At 40.2% G+C, this 15,920-nt stretch overlaps 1 protein-coding gene across 1 annotated transcript in view; it reads left to right on the top strand.

Annotated features, from left to right (window-relative positions):
• The window catches only part of RAB3GAP2 (RAB3 GTPase activating non-catalytic protein subunit 2), a 2,949,955-nt gene that overhangs the window by 2,417,998 nt on the left and 516,037 nt on the right, over positions 1–15,920 (top strand). The window contains exon 26 of the mRNA XM_044061656.1: positions 2,670–2,776. Coding sequence (XP_043917591.1) covers positions 2,670–2,776 — 107 coding nt within the window. The remainder of the gene's footprint in view (positions 1–2,669; positions 2,777–15,920) is intronic.

Raw genomic sequence — 15,920 nt, 5'->3', positions numbered from 1 at the left:
ATGTTCATTGTTTCTGGATAAGCCTGTTTCAGAGATGGCCTAGGTGCATGGACAAGTGTTTTCTTCTTGCCACTTCTGTGCCAGGCAGGTTTTCCTAAGTGTCCTGGATCCAGATCTCACTTCCCATGTCTCAAGTGGGAAGGCACCCTTCCTGGTTCAATCCACCAGGTGCATGCCTTTTTTGAGATTACCATTTGAGGTCTTGCTGTGGTTGGTCACTACTCTTTTATGCCAATATCTTCTGCCCCCATCTTCTTTGGAGCCATTGTTCAGCTCTGGGAGCAGACAGAAGCAAGGTCACCTAATGAAAACATGAGGCTGCATCTTTTGTTGAGAGAGCATTTTTTCTCTTTTTCCCTGTACAAGAGCAATGTCTGGTCTGTTGGTTATATTCCCTTCTTCTAGGCTGTGCCATAATGGTCATTTCTTCATCCCTAAGAGTGTTCAAGAGACTGCATAGACTCCCCCTCAATCATTTTATGGACATTGTTGCATTGATCCCTCTGAATCTTTGTTTGGGTAGAGCTCCTGTTGAAGCTGATGCCACTGGAGTTTCCTTTTTCCTCAGAGTCTACTCAGGAGTTGGCCACTGGGCCAGTGTCTTCATGGAGATTTCCTGTTCATCCCCTAGTTGGAGTACTGGTGATGTGCTGTTCTGCTTGTATTGGTGAGACAGGGGAGCTCCTAGTGGAAATCCCCTTGTTTCTCAAGTTGCTTTCTAATAAGATGGTCTTCTTTGGTCAGACTGTCCAGAGCCAAGTCCTATTCATGTATTGAGGGACTGTGAGTCTGTTGGCAGCAGGATGAAAGCGGAGGTACTGGTTTGTCATATTCCTGCTTACGTGGTGAGATGCTCCTGTTTTCCAGATGTGTAGCCTCCACCTCATGACGTTCAGAAAAGTAGTTCTTCCCCTTCATCCTCATTGGTGGCCAAAAGTAAATGTGGGTGATTTTTTTTGTCTTGAATGGCTTGAGACCCCCCATTCATATGCCTGGCCAAGACTACATGTTCTTCCATAGCCCCACTGACTGGCAGTGGAGCCGTGTAGGAGGAAAAGGAGCCACTAGGAAGGTCTGCTAGATTACGAGGAGGAAGAGTTCTCTGTGTGGACAGAGAGGCACATTGCACCACCATGATTGCCTTCTTCATACATCCAAGAGTTTCTGGATCCCTTTACTGTGTCTTGGTCTGTACTGCATGGAAACCATGACATATTTTACCTCTGGTCCCTGATGGGACAGCACAACTGAATCCCAGCTGTGACTGTTCTGATTGATCCCCTTTCCCTTGCCCTGCTCCTGCGTCATTGTTGAGATCTTTTCCCTTTTGGGGATCCTGAACCTTTAACCTTTAGTTGACAGGCACGCTTGTGTGTGTGTGTGTGTGTGTGTGTGTGTGTACATTTTGCCTCTAGTCCCAAAAGAATTAGGAAGTTCTTCCAGTGTGGTTGTAATTGTCCTGTTATGTGTGTATCCTTAAGAAATCCTATTTCACCAAGCATTTAAGAAGTATACTGTCTCCTTCTCTCATTTTGTTGTGAAAATTGTCTTGGACAGGTCCTTGATTCTTGTTCTGTTTAGAATTCAGAAGCCATGGTGATAAGAGTTCCATAACATTTGGAAACCATGCATTCTTTGTGTGGGAAGTCCTCCCTCAGATGTGCTGTGCTTTCCGGCTAATAGACTGCTGTTTCCTGTCCCAATGCTCAGGAGTGGAGGTCTGCAATTGCACCCACTCCAGTTGGGTGGACATTTGAGAGTTTGGTTGGTAAGTGTTCCACTTTCTTGTCCTGGATGCGTTTCCTCTTTAGGTGTTTACTTTGTCTTCCTCTGGAAAACTGTGGCAATAACGCATAGGGACTGTCGTACACCCCCTGAGGCAGCTATCCTGCCCATCCATTGGAGATGGCCCTTCTTATGCAGCCTTCCCCATTAATCACGCCTTCTGCTGGTTATAATATCTGCCTATTTCTTCCACCTTGGGAGTTTTTACAGCTTGGAAGTCAATGCATAGGACCTATCAGAGGGTTCCAGATGTTGGGTATCGCAGGTACAATTTTGTCTTTTCACTTGATTTGCAAAAAGGGCCCTCCTTGAATGCTAAGGATAGTCTCCCTCTTTCCCCTTGTAGTTAGCTGGTGCTCCAGCCAGCCCTGGATTTTGTTGTTCCCAGAGAGATGGGCAAGTATATATTGGTATATTACTTGTTAGTATTCATGGTGTCAAAACATAATCATTCTTCTTGATTTGTAGGAAGGTGCTGATTGGTGGCAAGGAAGGTGAACTGGTAGGTATGGGGGACGAGTGATCTTATGTAGTTGAAGCATTGCATCACAGGCATGCATCTGCCCCTGAGCATGAGAACTTCTAGAGAAAGATGCCAGAGACTGATTGATGGAAAAGACAAGCCCTACCACTGGACCCATGAAGAAGATGGTCTTTGTATAGCAGGTGATGATGATAAGAACCTGCTATGTATTTTCAAAATAACCCATCTTCCAGTTGAGCCATGAGGATTTTTTAATTAAATTACTATTATCCACTGTTAGAATTTAATGTATTCTCAACTGTGTCACAGTTGCAGATTGCTGTGCTGGAGGATCTGTTTAACATTGTTTTAGCCTTGTAGTTTTAACCCATATGTTGTTTTCTTCTCTTTTTATCCACAGAACTGCTGAGACTAGCATATGAACGTTTTCCGTATAGCTTAGAACCGGATGTTTTCCAAGCACATTGCTGTTGGGAATATGTTGTACAATGGAACAAAGACCCAGAAGTAAGAACAGGCTGCATTTTTATATTGACTTACATTGGTAGCCATTGTCAGCAGTGTTCTTGCAGTGCTTAATTATATTTCTGGGAGTAAGATATTAAAATTACAAATAGAGACTTTATTTTTAGAGCATCTGTGCAGTATGTTATTTTAATGGTACAGTGCAGCTGTGAAATGCTGGATTATGAGTGAAGCAACTAATCTCTAGTAGTTGTGTTTTTACAAAGCATGGCCATTTCGGACATTTTATGTCCTATTTTAGAACTACAGCCAAATGCATCTGGTTTTGTGTAACACATGGTACTGTCCTCTTTAGCGGGACTTACTTCTATATCTTTGAGTACTCAGTCTGCAGAAAACTTTTGATTTTGAGGCCTACATTACAGCCTTAGTGAAGATTTCTTGATGCAAACAGAAGGCTGAAGGGTAGGATATAGTAAACATGTAAGTGTCTCTTGGAAGGTGGTAAAGTAACCAGAGAAAATAGTTTTATGGTTCTTTAGGGACGGTAGCATATTGCTAAAGGAAGTGTTAGTGTTTGAAATAATACCAGGAGATGGGCACAAGGAAAACAAACTTTGCCAAGTACAAGTGAAAGCAGCAAAGGTGCTGGGAAAGTAAATAGTAGCCAGTGGAATTTTTGACTTCCAACTATACTATGTACTTATCAGAAGAATGAAAGCTTTCCCTTACCTCTAATTAATGTAAAAGACTGACAAGTTTTCAATCTCGCTTTTTGTTCTGTATGTGATTGTGAAAATTGTATATACAAACTTGTTACCATCATCAGTAATGCATAGGATTCTCCAGTTTTCTGTGTGCATGGTAGACTGTTGTAATGTCTGTCCTCTGGGCCAGTAATCAAGGAGCCTCAGTCCTCACCACTGTCAGTGGTGATGGACGTTCACATGGAACAAAAATAGAAACGTTATTAACAGATGCAAGTCTCTGCACTAAGCACGATTTCTCTTAAGAACACACAGGGGACACTCCTGTCCTGGGGCTGTGTTTCCCTCTCTCTCACCAGGCCCCAAACAAGACTGCACACTGACCACAGCTATACAGCTGAGTCCTCAGCCGACTGTTGCAAGCCAAGTCCTCCACCACCCTCTTTGTGAAACCAGTGCTCTGTGTTCCTGCTCCAAGTAGCTGACACACACACACACTTTGAGATTTGATTTTCACACACACACACACGCAACTGGGAAAGGCTGGCACAGATTTACCAGCTATGCCTCCTCTGCCCAGACAATAAGGTAGATACTGCCACCAGAACACTCCAAAGCCAGCTACTCTAAAGCTGTTACCAGGGTATCCAATTATACTCGGTAATATTAATACTAATACAAATAGTAGTGTTTGACCAATGCAGCAAAGCTGTCAGAAGTGGTCAGAGTGTCACCAAATAAATATAATTTTCTTAAAGGTTAAAATATTCTCTAAAATACTTGCCACAATAAGTTTAAATACATTTAGTAATAATGTAAGGAAGAGCAATACGGCTCACAGAAGGAAACCAGAAAACCTTTATTTAGCGCTTTCATCAGCTGTCAGCGATGACTTCGTCAGAATACAAAAAAAAACACACTGAACCACTTGTTTAAATATACACTTTTGTCACATGACTTAACAATAATTGAATACTTAATCAATTGTTTTTAAAAGGTATATATTCATGTTATTTATAAAAAATAAAAATAATAATTAAAATCCTCCATAAAAACTAGCAGCAGGGGAAGCTGCATTTTCTGTACATATCCCTAATAGCAGCATTCAAAATAGTCAAAACTGTATTGTGCAAACTTGGATTATAAGATATATAAAAAAAATATACAAAACTGGTGATCAAATTTCCATAAATACATAACATTAAATAGCCTTTTAAAACCATCCTCAATGTATTAATTTAACTTAAAAACCTCAATGTTGAAATAAACAAAAATATTTTTTACATATGAAATTCAACTTTTAACTTAAGGTAACTAGAAATGGAAACAGTTTCATTAAGCCCAGGGGGGTATGTTGCATTGCACCTAAGCTGCCACATTAATTCACGGTACTCCAATCAAATATCGGAAGGACCCTCCCTGTCATTATTGCCTATCTGTTCTAGGGCACTAAGCTTAAATTGATGGCCAGGGTATTCTTTTATGTGTTTGTGTAGCGTTTTCTTAAGGTTGCTGTTCTTAATGTCATACAAATGTTGGTAAACTCGCTTATTGAGACTATTAATAGTCTTCCCTATATAGAAACTGTAGCACTGTTGGCAAATAGCTATATATATATATATATATATATATATATTAGACATCTACTTTGACAATTAAGCCTTTGCTTCAGGACTACCCTGCAAAGCCCTTAATGTACAAGGACTCATTCTCCAAAACATATGGGCATTGATTGCAATGCCCACATTTCACCATCTTGCCTTTATTGACATTGGTTACTTTACTTTTAAGCAAGTTTTTTATTGACTTGTCTTTCTTGTATACAACTACCAGATGGTCACCTAGTTTGTTTCTGAATTGTTGTTCCATATCAAAGAGTAGCCAATTGTGATTTAAAATTTCTTTAATTTTACCAAAAAATGAACTAAAAGTAAGTACCATGGAATGTTGAAAAGAATTCTTGGTGTTATGTGAGATATCTACAACGTCACTAATGTTGTTATTAAGTGCCCTCCCTAATAGAGGTATAAAATGGCCTTGCTTTCTCTTTGTAATGACTTCCTGAAATATGGGTTCTAGAAAATGTTTGGAAAACCTCTTCCTAATAACATATTCTCTAGAGTTCCCATTTCCTTTAGAAAAAAATCCTCTTTGCTGACCATCCTTGCCAACCTAACTCTCTGTCCCTTCATCAAGGATCTCTTTTGGTGCATTGGGTGAGCACTAGAGAAGTGCAGCAATGTATTGGAGTAGGTTGGCTTCCTGTATAACGTGGAGGTAAACCTATGATTGACTTTATCCTTCCTAATAGTAATGTCTAAAAAATGGATACTGTCTTCATTAATGTCCATTGTGAACTGTAAAAAATGTGTACTTTTGTTTAAAAATTCAAATAATTCATACAATAACTCATAAGCCCCTCCCCATAGGATAAGAATGTCGTCCAGATAACGTCCATAGAATTTACAGTATTTGAATAATTCAGATGTGAAAACCTTGGAAGTTTCCCATTCGGCTAGGACAGTGTTAGCAAATAGGGGTGCACATGATGCCCCCATGGCCACCCCTATCTTTTGTTTAAAATATTGTCCCTCATAGAGAATAAAGTTATTATTAAGTATCAAATCAATAACTGTTTGAAACAATATTCTGGAATGTGTATCATACACACATATAGAGATTTGCTCAGATGGGTTGTAGCATCTGGAAGCTATAAAACTATTTCAGAAAATTCCACCTTTCCAGGTAGCAATTAGTTCACTCCTAAGGGACAATACAGTAGGATTTCTGGTCTTGTTTTTCACATACATTTTGTCTGTGGCTACAGTCAGAACCATAAGACACAGTATTTATGGCCTAAACCAGGTAATTTAATTTAAGACTATTTTTCAAAGTTAGCTGGACTGAGATTAACCTCTTCTCTTCCAGCATCCTCTGTTACAATGTATTAATTTCAATAGTTACAATACAGTCTGACATACAAGTGTATTTCTTTTCTGTCCAGCAGGATCTACTGTTAGTACATTTTAACACAAGCATCTTTACAAGTCAATTTGATATACAAATGAGATACATTTCTTTACAAAACTCCAGCTAGCAATGCTAGCACATATTGCACATCTCTTGCCCTAGTTCTCCTGGCATAGCTGGTACTACCTCACATCGTCACAACTGTAGTCACAGCTATGCCAGAAGCCAAACATTTTTTTTCATAGCAATGTTGTATGAACTTTACGGTTCTGTTGTAAATGTGTTACTGTAATTATTTGTAATACACTTTAGTGTATTATATGCACTTAACTGCTACCTACAATGTCCTTTACTTCTGTTGTGGTCATCTTGTACTGATTATTATATTTTCTTGCTGTGAGGTTTGTCTACTTGTACCTTTATTTTTAATTATCTAACCCTTTATCCTGTTGTTATGTACATTTGTATACCATTTGTGAGCTTTTTTGTCTGGGTTTCTTCTGTAAATCAGCTCTGCTCAGAAGGGCCATCTAGTTAACAAATAAAAAAATTTCCAGGGCATATGCAAAAAGAGGGCAACAGGTGGAAAAGATGATTATTAGGCAGGTACACCGTAGATGGTGTACATGAGGGTACCATTTCTTGAAGTGGTTCTTCTGCTTAGTCGTTACATTTGTGCATGAGGGGAGAGCAGGTCAATGAAGAGACACAGCAAATGGTTACATACATTTGTTTCAATATGTGCGAAGAATTAGCCTTCAAAACAATGGCTGAAGACCAGTAGGAACATTTATACATAGTAGTATATCTGCAAACACTAGTTTTAATGTAGGTTGTGAAGGTGAATGTTTATGAAGACTTAACACTATGCTTTAATAATTAAATTTTGAGAGAATGAAAGTCAGAGGACAAAAGTCAGAATGCTATGCCTACTCCGTAACAGCTGAGAAACCAGTGGCTGGCATATAAAGTTTGTGCAGGGTTCTGAAGGAACTGGCAATGTTATAAGGGTGTGAAATTATATAAATTTATAGATGTGTTCCTTCCAACAGGCCTTTGCAGCCATTTGGAAAATGACATCATCACTGAGTAATATAATGGAACTGCTTTGATCAGTACAGAAAAGAAGCTAATAGCTGTAGGTTGGTCAGACAAACGTCTGATGTAGGAAAAGTCATAGAAGTCCTGTGAAAAGAAAGACTTGCAGCACTTTGTTGTAAGAGCCATCTGAAGAAGGGTGGACAGAAGAAGCCAGTGCTAGCTCACCCATGCTGTTGACAGTTGTTGGCAGTTTTGCCACAAGACCTGTTTAATTTGGAGGACCCTTGACAAGGAGTGCCCATGCTGTCTTGCTGGATTTCATGTGTTGAAATGGAAATGAGCACTTATATTGAGTCCAGTGTAGTGGGCATTGCACTGTACTTTCCAGGTAGCAGGAAAAACTAACCCACTGAATGATGATCATGATTCCAAACTCTCACCTTCTTCTTCATTGTCTTACCTTGTTGCAGCTGTGGAAAAATTAATAGTCCAGTAAGTGTTAGAAGCATGATAGTCACAAAGGGAAAGGGTAAAAAAAATGCATGTTATTTTTATGCACATTACTTCTGTCTTACTGTTATATTGTATAGTTCTTCAGTTTTGTAGCTAGATCATGACTGAAAAATGGGACTCTTGGCCCAGCTTACCTACATTCTAAATACAATTTTTTAAAAATATAAATAAAGTAATTTATTTGACAGAATGAAAGATTGGAGAAGGTCAGTAAAAATGTCTGGACTTTAGGAAATCCCTTTTGTTTGCATTAAATAATTTGTCTCGTCCCCTCTCTTGCCTCTCTGCCTTGTTCCTCTCCCTTTTTCTTATTACCTGCTCTCCGCTCCCAAATCTATGTAGCGACGCCATTACCTGTGGTGCAATTTTTAAAACTCCCTGGTCCCTTCTAGTCCTCTCCTGCCATAGGCTGCTGGCTTCGCTCATTGGTAAGTGCTTATACAGGGTCTAATTATCAGCAAGTAACTCGTGCTTCTGGCATTCTTGGTTGTCAGTGGTGAACTATATTTGTAAGCTCTTTAGTTTTTGCTGAATGTACTTCGGCTCTGATTCGGAGTCTGGTAAATTAGTGGTTATTCCGCATAGCCCACGTTGTGTGCTACCAGCTAGTTATTTCTTCTAAAGTAGATATCTGCAGTCCTAGCATGATATGAAATGGCTATCTGTTGCTATTTATTTCACTTTGTTCATTTGCTATGGGCTGTTTCTACAGGGGGTTTTTAAAAGCTGTGAAACCAGGATTCTGTCCGCTATCCATATAACTTTAAATTGCATGCGAACACAATTGTACACGGGCCAAAGTTTGAATGCTGCGGCCGGACTCTTGATTCACTGTTTTTATCTCTTCTTCTAATGTAAAACCTCCTATTTTTCTGCCGCATTTGTTGTGCTGTATTGGCATTGATTTGAAATGCCTCAGCTGATACTGATAGTTACTGTGTGTCTCACTTATTGAACTGTAACTGCTGCCCTGTGTTTAACTTTTCATTGAAGCATTACAATTGCTATATGTTCATTTGTAAGTGCTGTATTTATTGAGCTGTAACTGCTGCCCTATTCTGTGTGTGCACTTTTAATTGCTATTATATTTGAAATATTCCAACTGCTATTTGCTCGTTTGAGTTGTGCTTTATTGAACTGTGATTTGCTGCCTATGTTCAAATTTCAATTGCTGTTGCATTGTACTGTTTTGGCTTTGCTCGATGTACCTAATTAATCTGGTACTTCTATCCTCCCTCACAGTCTCCCTCTGATTGTAGTGTTTCTGTATGCATACACCCTCTCATCTAACCCTTTCCTAGGCTACCCACCATCACCCATACTGACCTACCTAACTGATGTCTTCTTTCCCCCTTCTAGTAGCAGATATATTATAATCTTGTTAATTGTTGTTTATTTGGTCCATTCTTTTACAGCTCACTATTGCTGTATCTCAACCACCACAGGTGTCTCCCACTGTTCTGCAAAGTACCCTGGCTTCCCACCCTGAAAGAACTACTTAATGGGATTCTGCAGTGCTTTCTGTAACCATTCAGCCTCCCCCAAGAACAAAAACTACAATGTGTATGTAACCCTATTGTGATATATATTTAGTTCCTCTCTACTGTGGTATCTAAACTCAGTGTGCGCTTGCTAGCAGGCTACTACAGCCTTTAGTCTCCCTTTACTTTCCAGGCTCCTTCCCATTCCCTTGTATACTCCTGGCTGAGCCTTGTAGTCTCTCATGGTTTGGCCACTAGGTGGCAGCATCTATCCATTCCCTACCTTTATATTTTAAGTTAGTATTCCAGTTAATCTGTGACTGCCCTGTGTTTCATTCCATACCCCAGTGAATTGCTTATCGCTACTTTACATACATAGTGACCCAGTGCCTCATCCCTGTGCCCCGTTACATTTGAGCTTGCTGTCTGCTCTTACTGATTGTTTTTTTTGCTGACTAGTCTTCGTCCTTCTCCTTGGCTCTACCCACTCTGTTCGCCCTGTGGGCTCACTTTGGTCCCCTACCTTGCCCCCATTCCCACCCACCCTCACTACCTCTACACTTGTAGTAACACATCCACTCCCTAACATCCCAATAGTCTCATCCCATCCTCTGCCCAAATTTCTTCCACCCCATCACTTCTCCTCAGCACCTAACAATACATGGTATAGCCCTCTCCACTACCCATTCAACTCAATATTCTTCCTCAGCTCAAACTCTAATTACCACTATGATTAGAAAACCTGCTTCCTTTATAACTCAGCTACTACTACTTCTCATCTTATCCTACCTAAACTATCTTACCAGTTCTCTTAGTACTAATCATTCTCCCCCCTTTTCATGCAACCAGTTCAGTCCCCATTCAACACACACACTCCTCAACCTTCATATCCCCCTTTCTATGCTTCTTCAATAACTGTTTCCTTTTCCATTACAAACATATCCCTATCTACAAATACTCTACTCTCATTCTAACTAGTCCTACTCCCACAAAACATGTGACCCTCAAACCAGACTCTAAGAAGCTAAGTACCGTTTTTTCCATATTCACCAGCTTAGTACCATATTTCTCTCTGGCGACACACACTAACCCCGGTCCCTCTGCTCCTCACAATTCAAATTCCCCTCCTCTTACCCCCCAACAGGAAAATCCCTTCTTTTCACAACCCTGAATGCTCAAAGTATATATAACAAAATCCCCAACCGCCATGCCTGGCTTCTCCATAATCAGCCTGATATTCTATCCATCTCTGAAACCTGGCTGAAACCACACATAAAAGACTCTGAAATAATACCCCCCAACTATTGTATCATTAGAAAAGACAGAACACATAAAAAGGTGGTGGAGTCACTCTCCTCTACTCTTCCTCCCTCTCAGTCACTCCCTACAGTAAACCTATTCCCCAGTTTGCTAATGCTGAATTACTTCTGGCCCTACTTCAGATAAACGTACACGAATATATATGTATAGCCACCCTCTGTATCCCTCCTGGAGACAGTGTCCCAGTTCTTGAAGATATTCTCTCTTGGCTCTCCATCAACATTAGCAATGAGACTAAAATCCTATGGACGTGAATATTAACTGGACCACCGTTCAATCACCTACAAACTCCCTAAACATAAACCTCTATAACTTCTCTCAGCTAATCACCTCGACACTAGACCTTCCAGGGACTACTCCTCTGGCAGTACCCTTGACTGGATTCTGGTCTCTCACCCTCATTACATCTCTGATAGTGGTACCCTCCCCAACTCTCTCAGTGATCATTCTCCCACTTTTGCTCATTGCCTCCCCTCCTCCTTACAACGATCCCATACCTATATCTCCACCTGCTCCCTAAAAAGCTTCAAACCCAATACCTTCTCAGACTCTTTAAAACACATAAATTGGAGCCCTCTAAAAACTCTCTCCTTGGAAAATGCTGTTTCCTACTTCAGTACAACATTCTTAAACCTTTTAAACACCTTTGCCTCCATCAAAACAAAAAGAATTAAAAGTAACACCATCCCTTAGTTAAACAAAGAAACTTTGGCTGTCATGCATCTTCGTGACAGAGCCTGGAAACGCTACCAGAAAAATAAAACTTCCATCACCCTTGATGAATACAAACTACTTCGTAACAAAGTTAAAAATCTTATTACATCTGACCGCAAATCTTATTTATCTACACTCCAAAATATAACCACAAGACAACCCTAAAAATTCTGGAATGGTATCACCTCGCTCTTTAATCCAGGTAGAAAAGAAAACCCCTGCTGTGATCCAAATGCCTCGAACCTGGACTTAGCCACTCAATTTAACTCTTTTTTCATTGACTCTAAATCCAAACTAACATCATCCTTCACTAATAATGCTACATCCTCATCTCTACCTTCCCCCATCTACTCCTCCTTGAGCTCTTCCACCTCCCAACTTCCTCCCTTCTCCATCAAACCTATCCCTATGTCTACCATAAAAAAAACTCCTTCTGAACTTAAAACCATGCTCCAACACCCCCTGATAACATTCCTTCCTACTTTCATAAGGCAGCCACTGAAGACGTTGCCTTCCCCATCTGCATTCTAATTAATTGGTCAATCCAAGAAGGCTATGTACCCCAACTCTGAAAAAAGGCCTTTATTATTCCACCTCACAAAGGGTGCAATAACAATAACATTCCTAATTTTCGACCTATCGCCATCTTATCCCCCATCTTCTTGAAAAATGTATCCACCTACAACTTTTACCGTATCTTATAAATAACCACCTGCTAACTCCTACACAGCATGGATTCAGACCTGGCCACAGCACTACCACCGCTCTCATCTCCTTCCTCAAAACAATTAATAAAACCTGTGACTCCGGCTGTATTGTGTCTACCCTCCTCCTAGACCTAGCAAAGGCCTCCGATACTATCTCTCACAGCCTTTTCCTAACTAAACTGTGTAATCTATATCTATCCCTCTCCTCTATCAACTGTTTTTCTAGTTACCTCTCTAATAGGTAACAAGCAGTTAAATGGAAAAAGCTACCTCTACATTCCTTAGTACTCCCACAGGTGTACCCCAGGGTTCCATATTAGGTCCCTTACTGTTTAATATTTTCATAAATGACTTCCACCATACCATCCCTAATGCAAAACTCATCCACTACGCAGACTAATCAGCAATCATCTGTTCTGCGACCTCCACCTTCATAAAATTAACCCAAGACGCCTTCTCTTCCACAGAACAGTGAATGTTAGATAACCACCTAGCACTGAATGCTTCTAAAACTAAACTTATGATATTTAACCCTTCTAAAACCACCACCATAGACAAAAACTCATTATCCATCACTAGTCAGGATAATACAGCTCTCAAAATAGTATCCATTGCTAAACATCTAGGTGTCCTCATTGATGATCAACATAAATTTTATACCCACCTACAAACAAATATAAAAAAAAAAACACCAGAAACTTGGTATGCTCTACCACCACAATCGCTACCTCACTCCCTCCACCAAGTTTGTTCTCTCTGCCACATACCTTATCCCTTCTCTACTATATGGTGCCCTGTTTCTTACTAACCTACAATCTTCCCTCAAGACAAAACTCTCTTCCTGTTACAACAAAATTTCCAAGTTTGCCACAGGCTACAGATCCTCCACCCACCAGTGCATTGCCCTTGACAAATTAAATTAGAGTTGCCTAATTATCTTTTCTACATTCAACTCACCCATGTTCACAAAATCATATTCAATTCCTCCCTCTGCCCCTCCCTTGCCTCCATCTTTTAAATGTACCAGGCTGATAGGCTTCTAAGATCCAGTATCCAGAATCTAATTGAACTGCACAAGCCTTGCCCGCCCATCTGGCAAACATCTTCTATCCTTCTCCTTAGCACACCACTGGAACTCCCTGCCACCTTTTATCCGGACCACCGACAGCCTCTCTGTCTTTAAAACCTTGCTCCACTCACATCTAATATCCCTCTGGCAGTGTTCCTGCTCCCACCCCACATAACTCCCTTAGCAACACACCCTGTTTTATCAGTCTCCCTCCCTCTTTTCCCACCCCACACTAAGCTATCTACTCCCCCACCTCTCTCTTTACTTTCTTCTTCTTTTCCCTTTCTGCTCACTTCTCCCCTGTCTCTCTCCCCTACTAAAACTCTCATAGGTTATATATGTATTCTTGCCTCTGCTGTAATATTTCTACAGGAGGAACAAATATACTTGTAAATGTTTACTAATGTTTTTTATCGTTTTTATAATTCTTATAATTTTTACAATTTTATAATCTCTCTTTTGCATTTTACTAAATTGTACATTTGTATACCATGTCTTTTATGGGCAGCCACAGTGGCGCATCGGTTAGCATTGCCACCTCACAGCAAGAGGTTCTCCGGTTCGATTCTCGGCTGGGGAGCCTTCTGTGCGGAGTCTGCATGTCCTCCCTGTGATCGTGTGGGTTCCTCCAGGTGCTCCGGTTTCCTCCCACATCCCAGAGACATGATGTAGGTGGATTGGACACACTAAATTGGCCCTAGGCATGAGTGCGTGCATGTGCGTGCCTTCTGTGGAAGGATGGGCGCTGGGCTGGCAACTCAACACCGTAAAACTCCACTGCCAATCATGAGCGGACAGGTGATCCGCTGTGGTGACCCCTAACCTGGAAAAGCCAAAAGAAGAAGAAGTAGAAATACCATTTCATTTATCTGTACTCCTGTATTACTGTGTCCCTAATAATTTGTTTACTGTGTACATTGTCTCTATGGAGCTTTTCTCCCCAGGACTCCATTGGAAACGGGCTCTTCTCGACCCAGTGGACTATCCTGGCAAACAAACTGCAAATAAATAAAATAAATAAGTTAATTTATTGAAATAGGCAATTTAGGGGAAATTGTTGAAATTTAAAAATGATTTGGAAGCAACTAAAGAAACAGGCAATTACAGGGCTTCAGTTATAAGAGGCGTTACTTGGGCTATAACACAGTGCTCTGTATTTATATATAGGAGATAAAATATGCTGCTACACAGATACAGATAACTTCTGTAAAACACTAATCTTTTTCAAAAGGAATTTTGAGAGTACCCATGGGGGGGGTCTTTATTTAGACAACCATTAACTGAATTTATGGTGGAAGTGGGTGATTAGAAATATCCAAACTTAACAGTGAAAGAAAATCTGTGGTCATCCAGATCTGTCCAAGTTTTACAGCTATACTTTATGCAGCTGCTTTACCCTGCTGCACCTGTACCCCACCCTTAAACGTCTTTGTTGATCCACACTGAACCATTGCCTCTGTCAGTACATTCCAGGTCCCACCACTATCTGTGTAATGTTATTTCCTTAACTCAGTTTTGAATCATTGCTCTCCTGTTTGCCACCTTAATGGAATGGCATATCCAAATTCTTTCCCCTTTTCTTTTTCTGTATTCCTGCAAATATATGCAGGCTTGTCTTGAGAATAACCAAATAATCATTTAATCCTTTTTTCTCCACACATATTTTGTTAATTGCATATGTTGCTTTTTGCCAGCCTAATCTTTCTTCCTTTATATTGACACTAGAAGTGGTCACAGTCTTTCCATATGTGGTCTTACTAGCAGTGTGTACAGTGGGCGAAAGAGTTAGTAGCCTTGTAATCCTTTCCTCTGTTTATGCACCCTCAGCATCTATACTTCCAAACTGCATGCATACTTCAACCCAGACCCAGGGCTGATGATGGCCCTGAATCTTTATCCTTTCTTGTCCTGCCTAAGATAGTGCATTCAAGCATGTATTTTGCCCCCTGAACACCATAGTCATCATCACTGAGGTATGAAAACTTGCACATTTTTACATGAAATCATAGATGCTGCCTGGCTTTCTGTCTTAGTAGCTGCACTGTCTTACTGAAGACTCGCCTCGCCATCCAAGAACACTTCATAGATCTCATCTTGGTGTTATTAGTTAACAGATTATTTTTGTTTTCAGCTGTCAGTGTGTTATCTGACATTCACGCACACATGTTCCAAACAGAACAGGTCCCAGCACTGAACCCTATAATACACCACTGCTTAACAGCATTTCTCTAGATAGTTCTTCCCTGTCAACTTCTACTTATAGCAAGTCACTCGTCTTCCTTCCCCTCATATTTTGGTTCTGCTCCCCAAGCCTTTAACCTTCATGCCAGCTTCCTGTAAGTTATAAGGTCAATGATGATCTTGCTAAAGCCCAGATATGCTTCCATACACAGGGTAGCTGTCTTCTTTAATATTTCATATGTTTTATTAATTTGCCAAAGATAGCTTTATTGTATATATACACTCATAACATGTATATTTATACAGGTATTTACTACATCCATTATATTAGACAACTGTATCAGTATGCTTGTATATGTTCTGTTCTAAATAACTTTTTACAACTAACCAAAAAGAAAAAAATGAGCTGTTTACATCCTGTACATGATGTGTCCATTTATTGTTTTGTTTTTACCTTCCAAACATTGAACTTCTATATCTTAG

The sequence above is a fragment of the Protopterus annectens genome, chromosome 1.part0, assembly GCF_019279795.1.
Source record: "Protopterus annectens isolate FY-2018-M chromosome 1.part0, PAN1.0, whole genome shotgun sequence".
In the NCBI taxonomy this organism is placed as follows: Eukaryota; Metazoa; Chordata; order Ceratodontiformes; family Protopteridae; genus Protopterus; species Protopterus annectens.
Note: the sequence above shows the minus strand (reverse complement) of the source record. Positions and strands in the feature narration are given on the sequence as shown.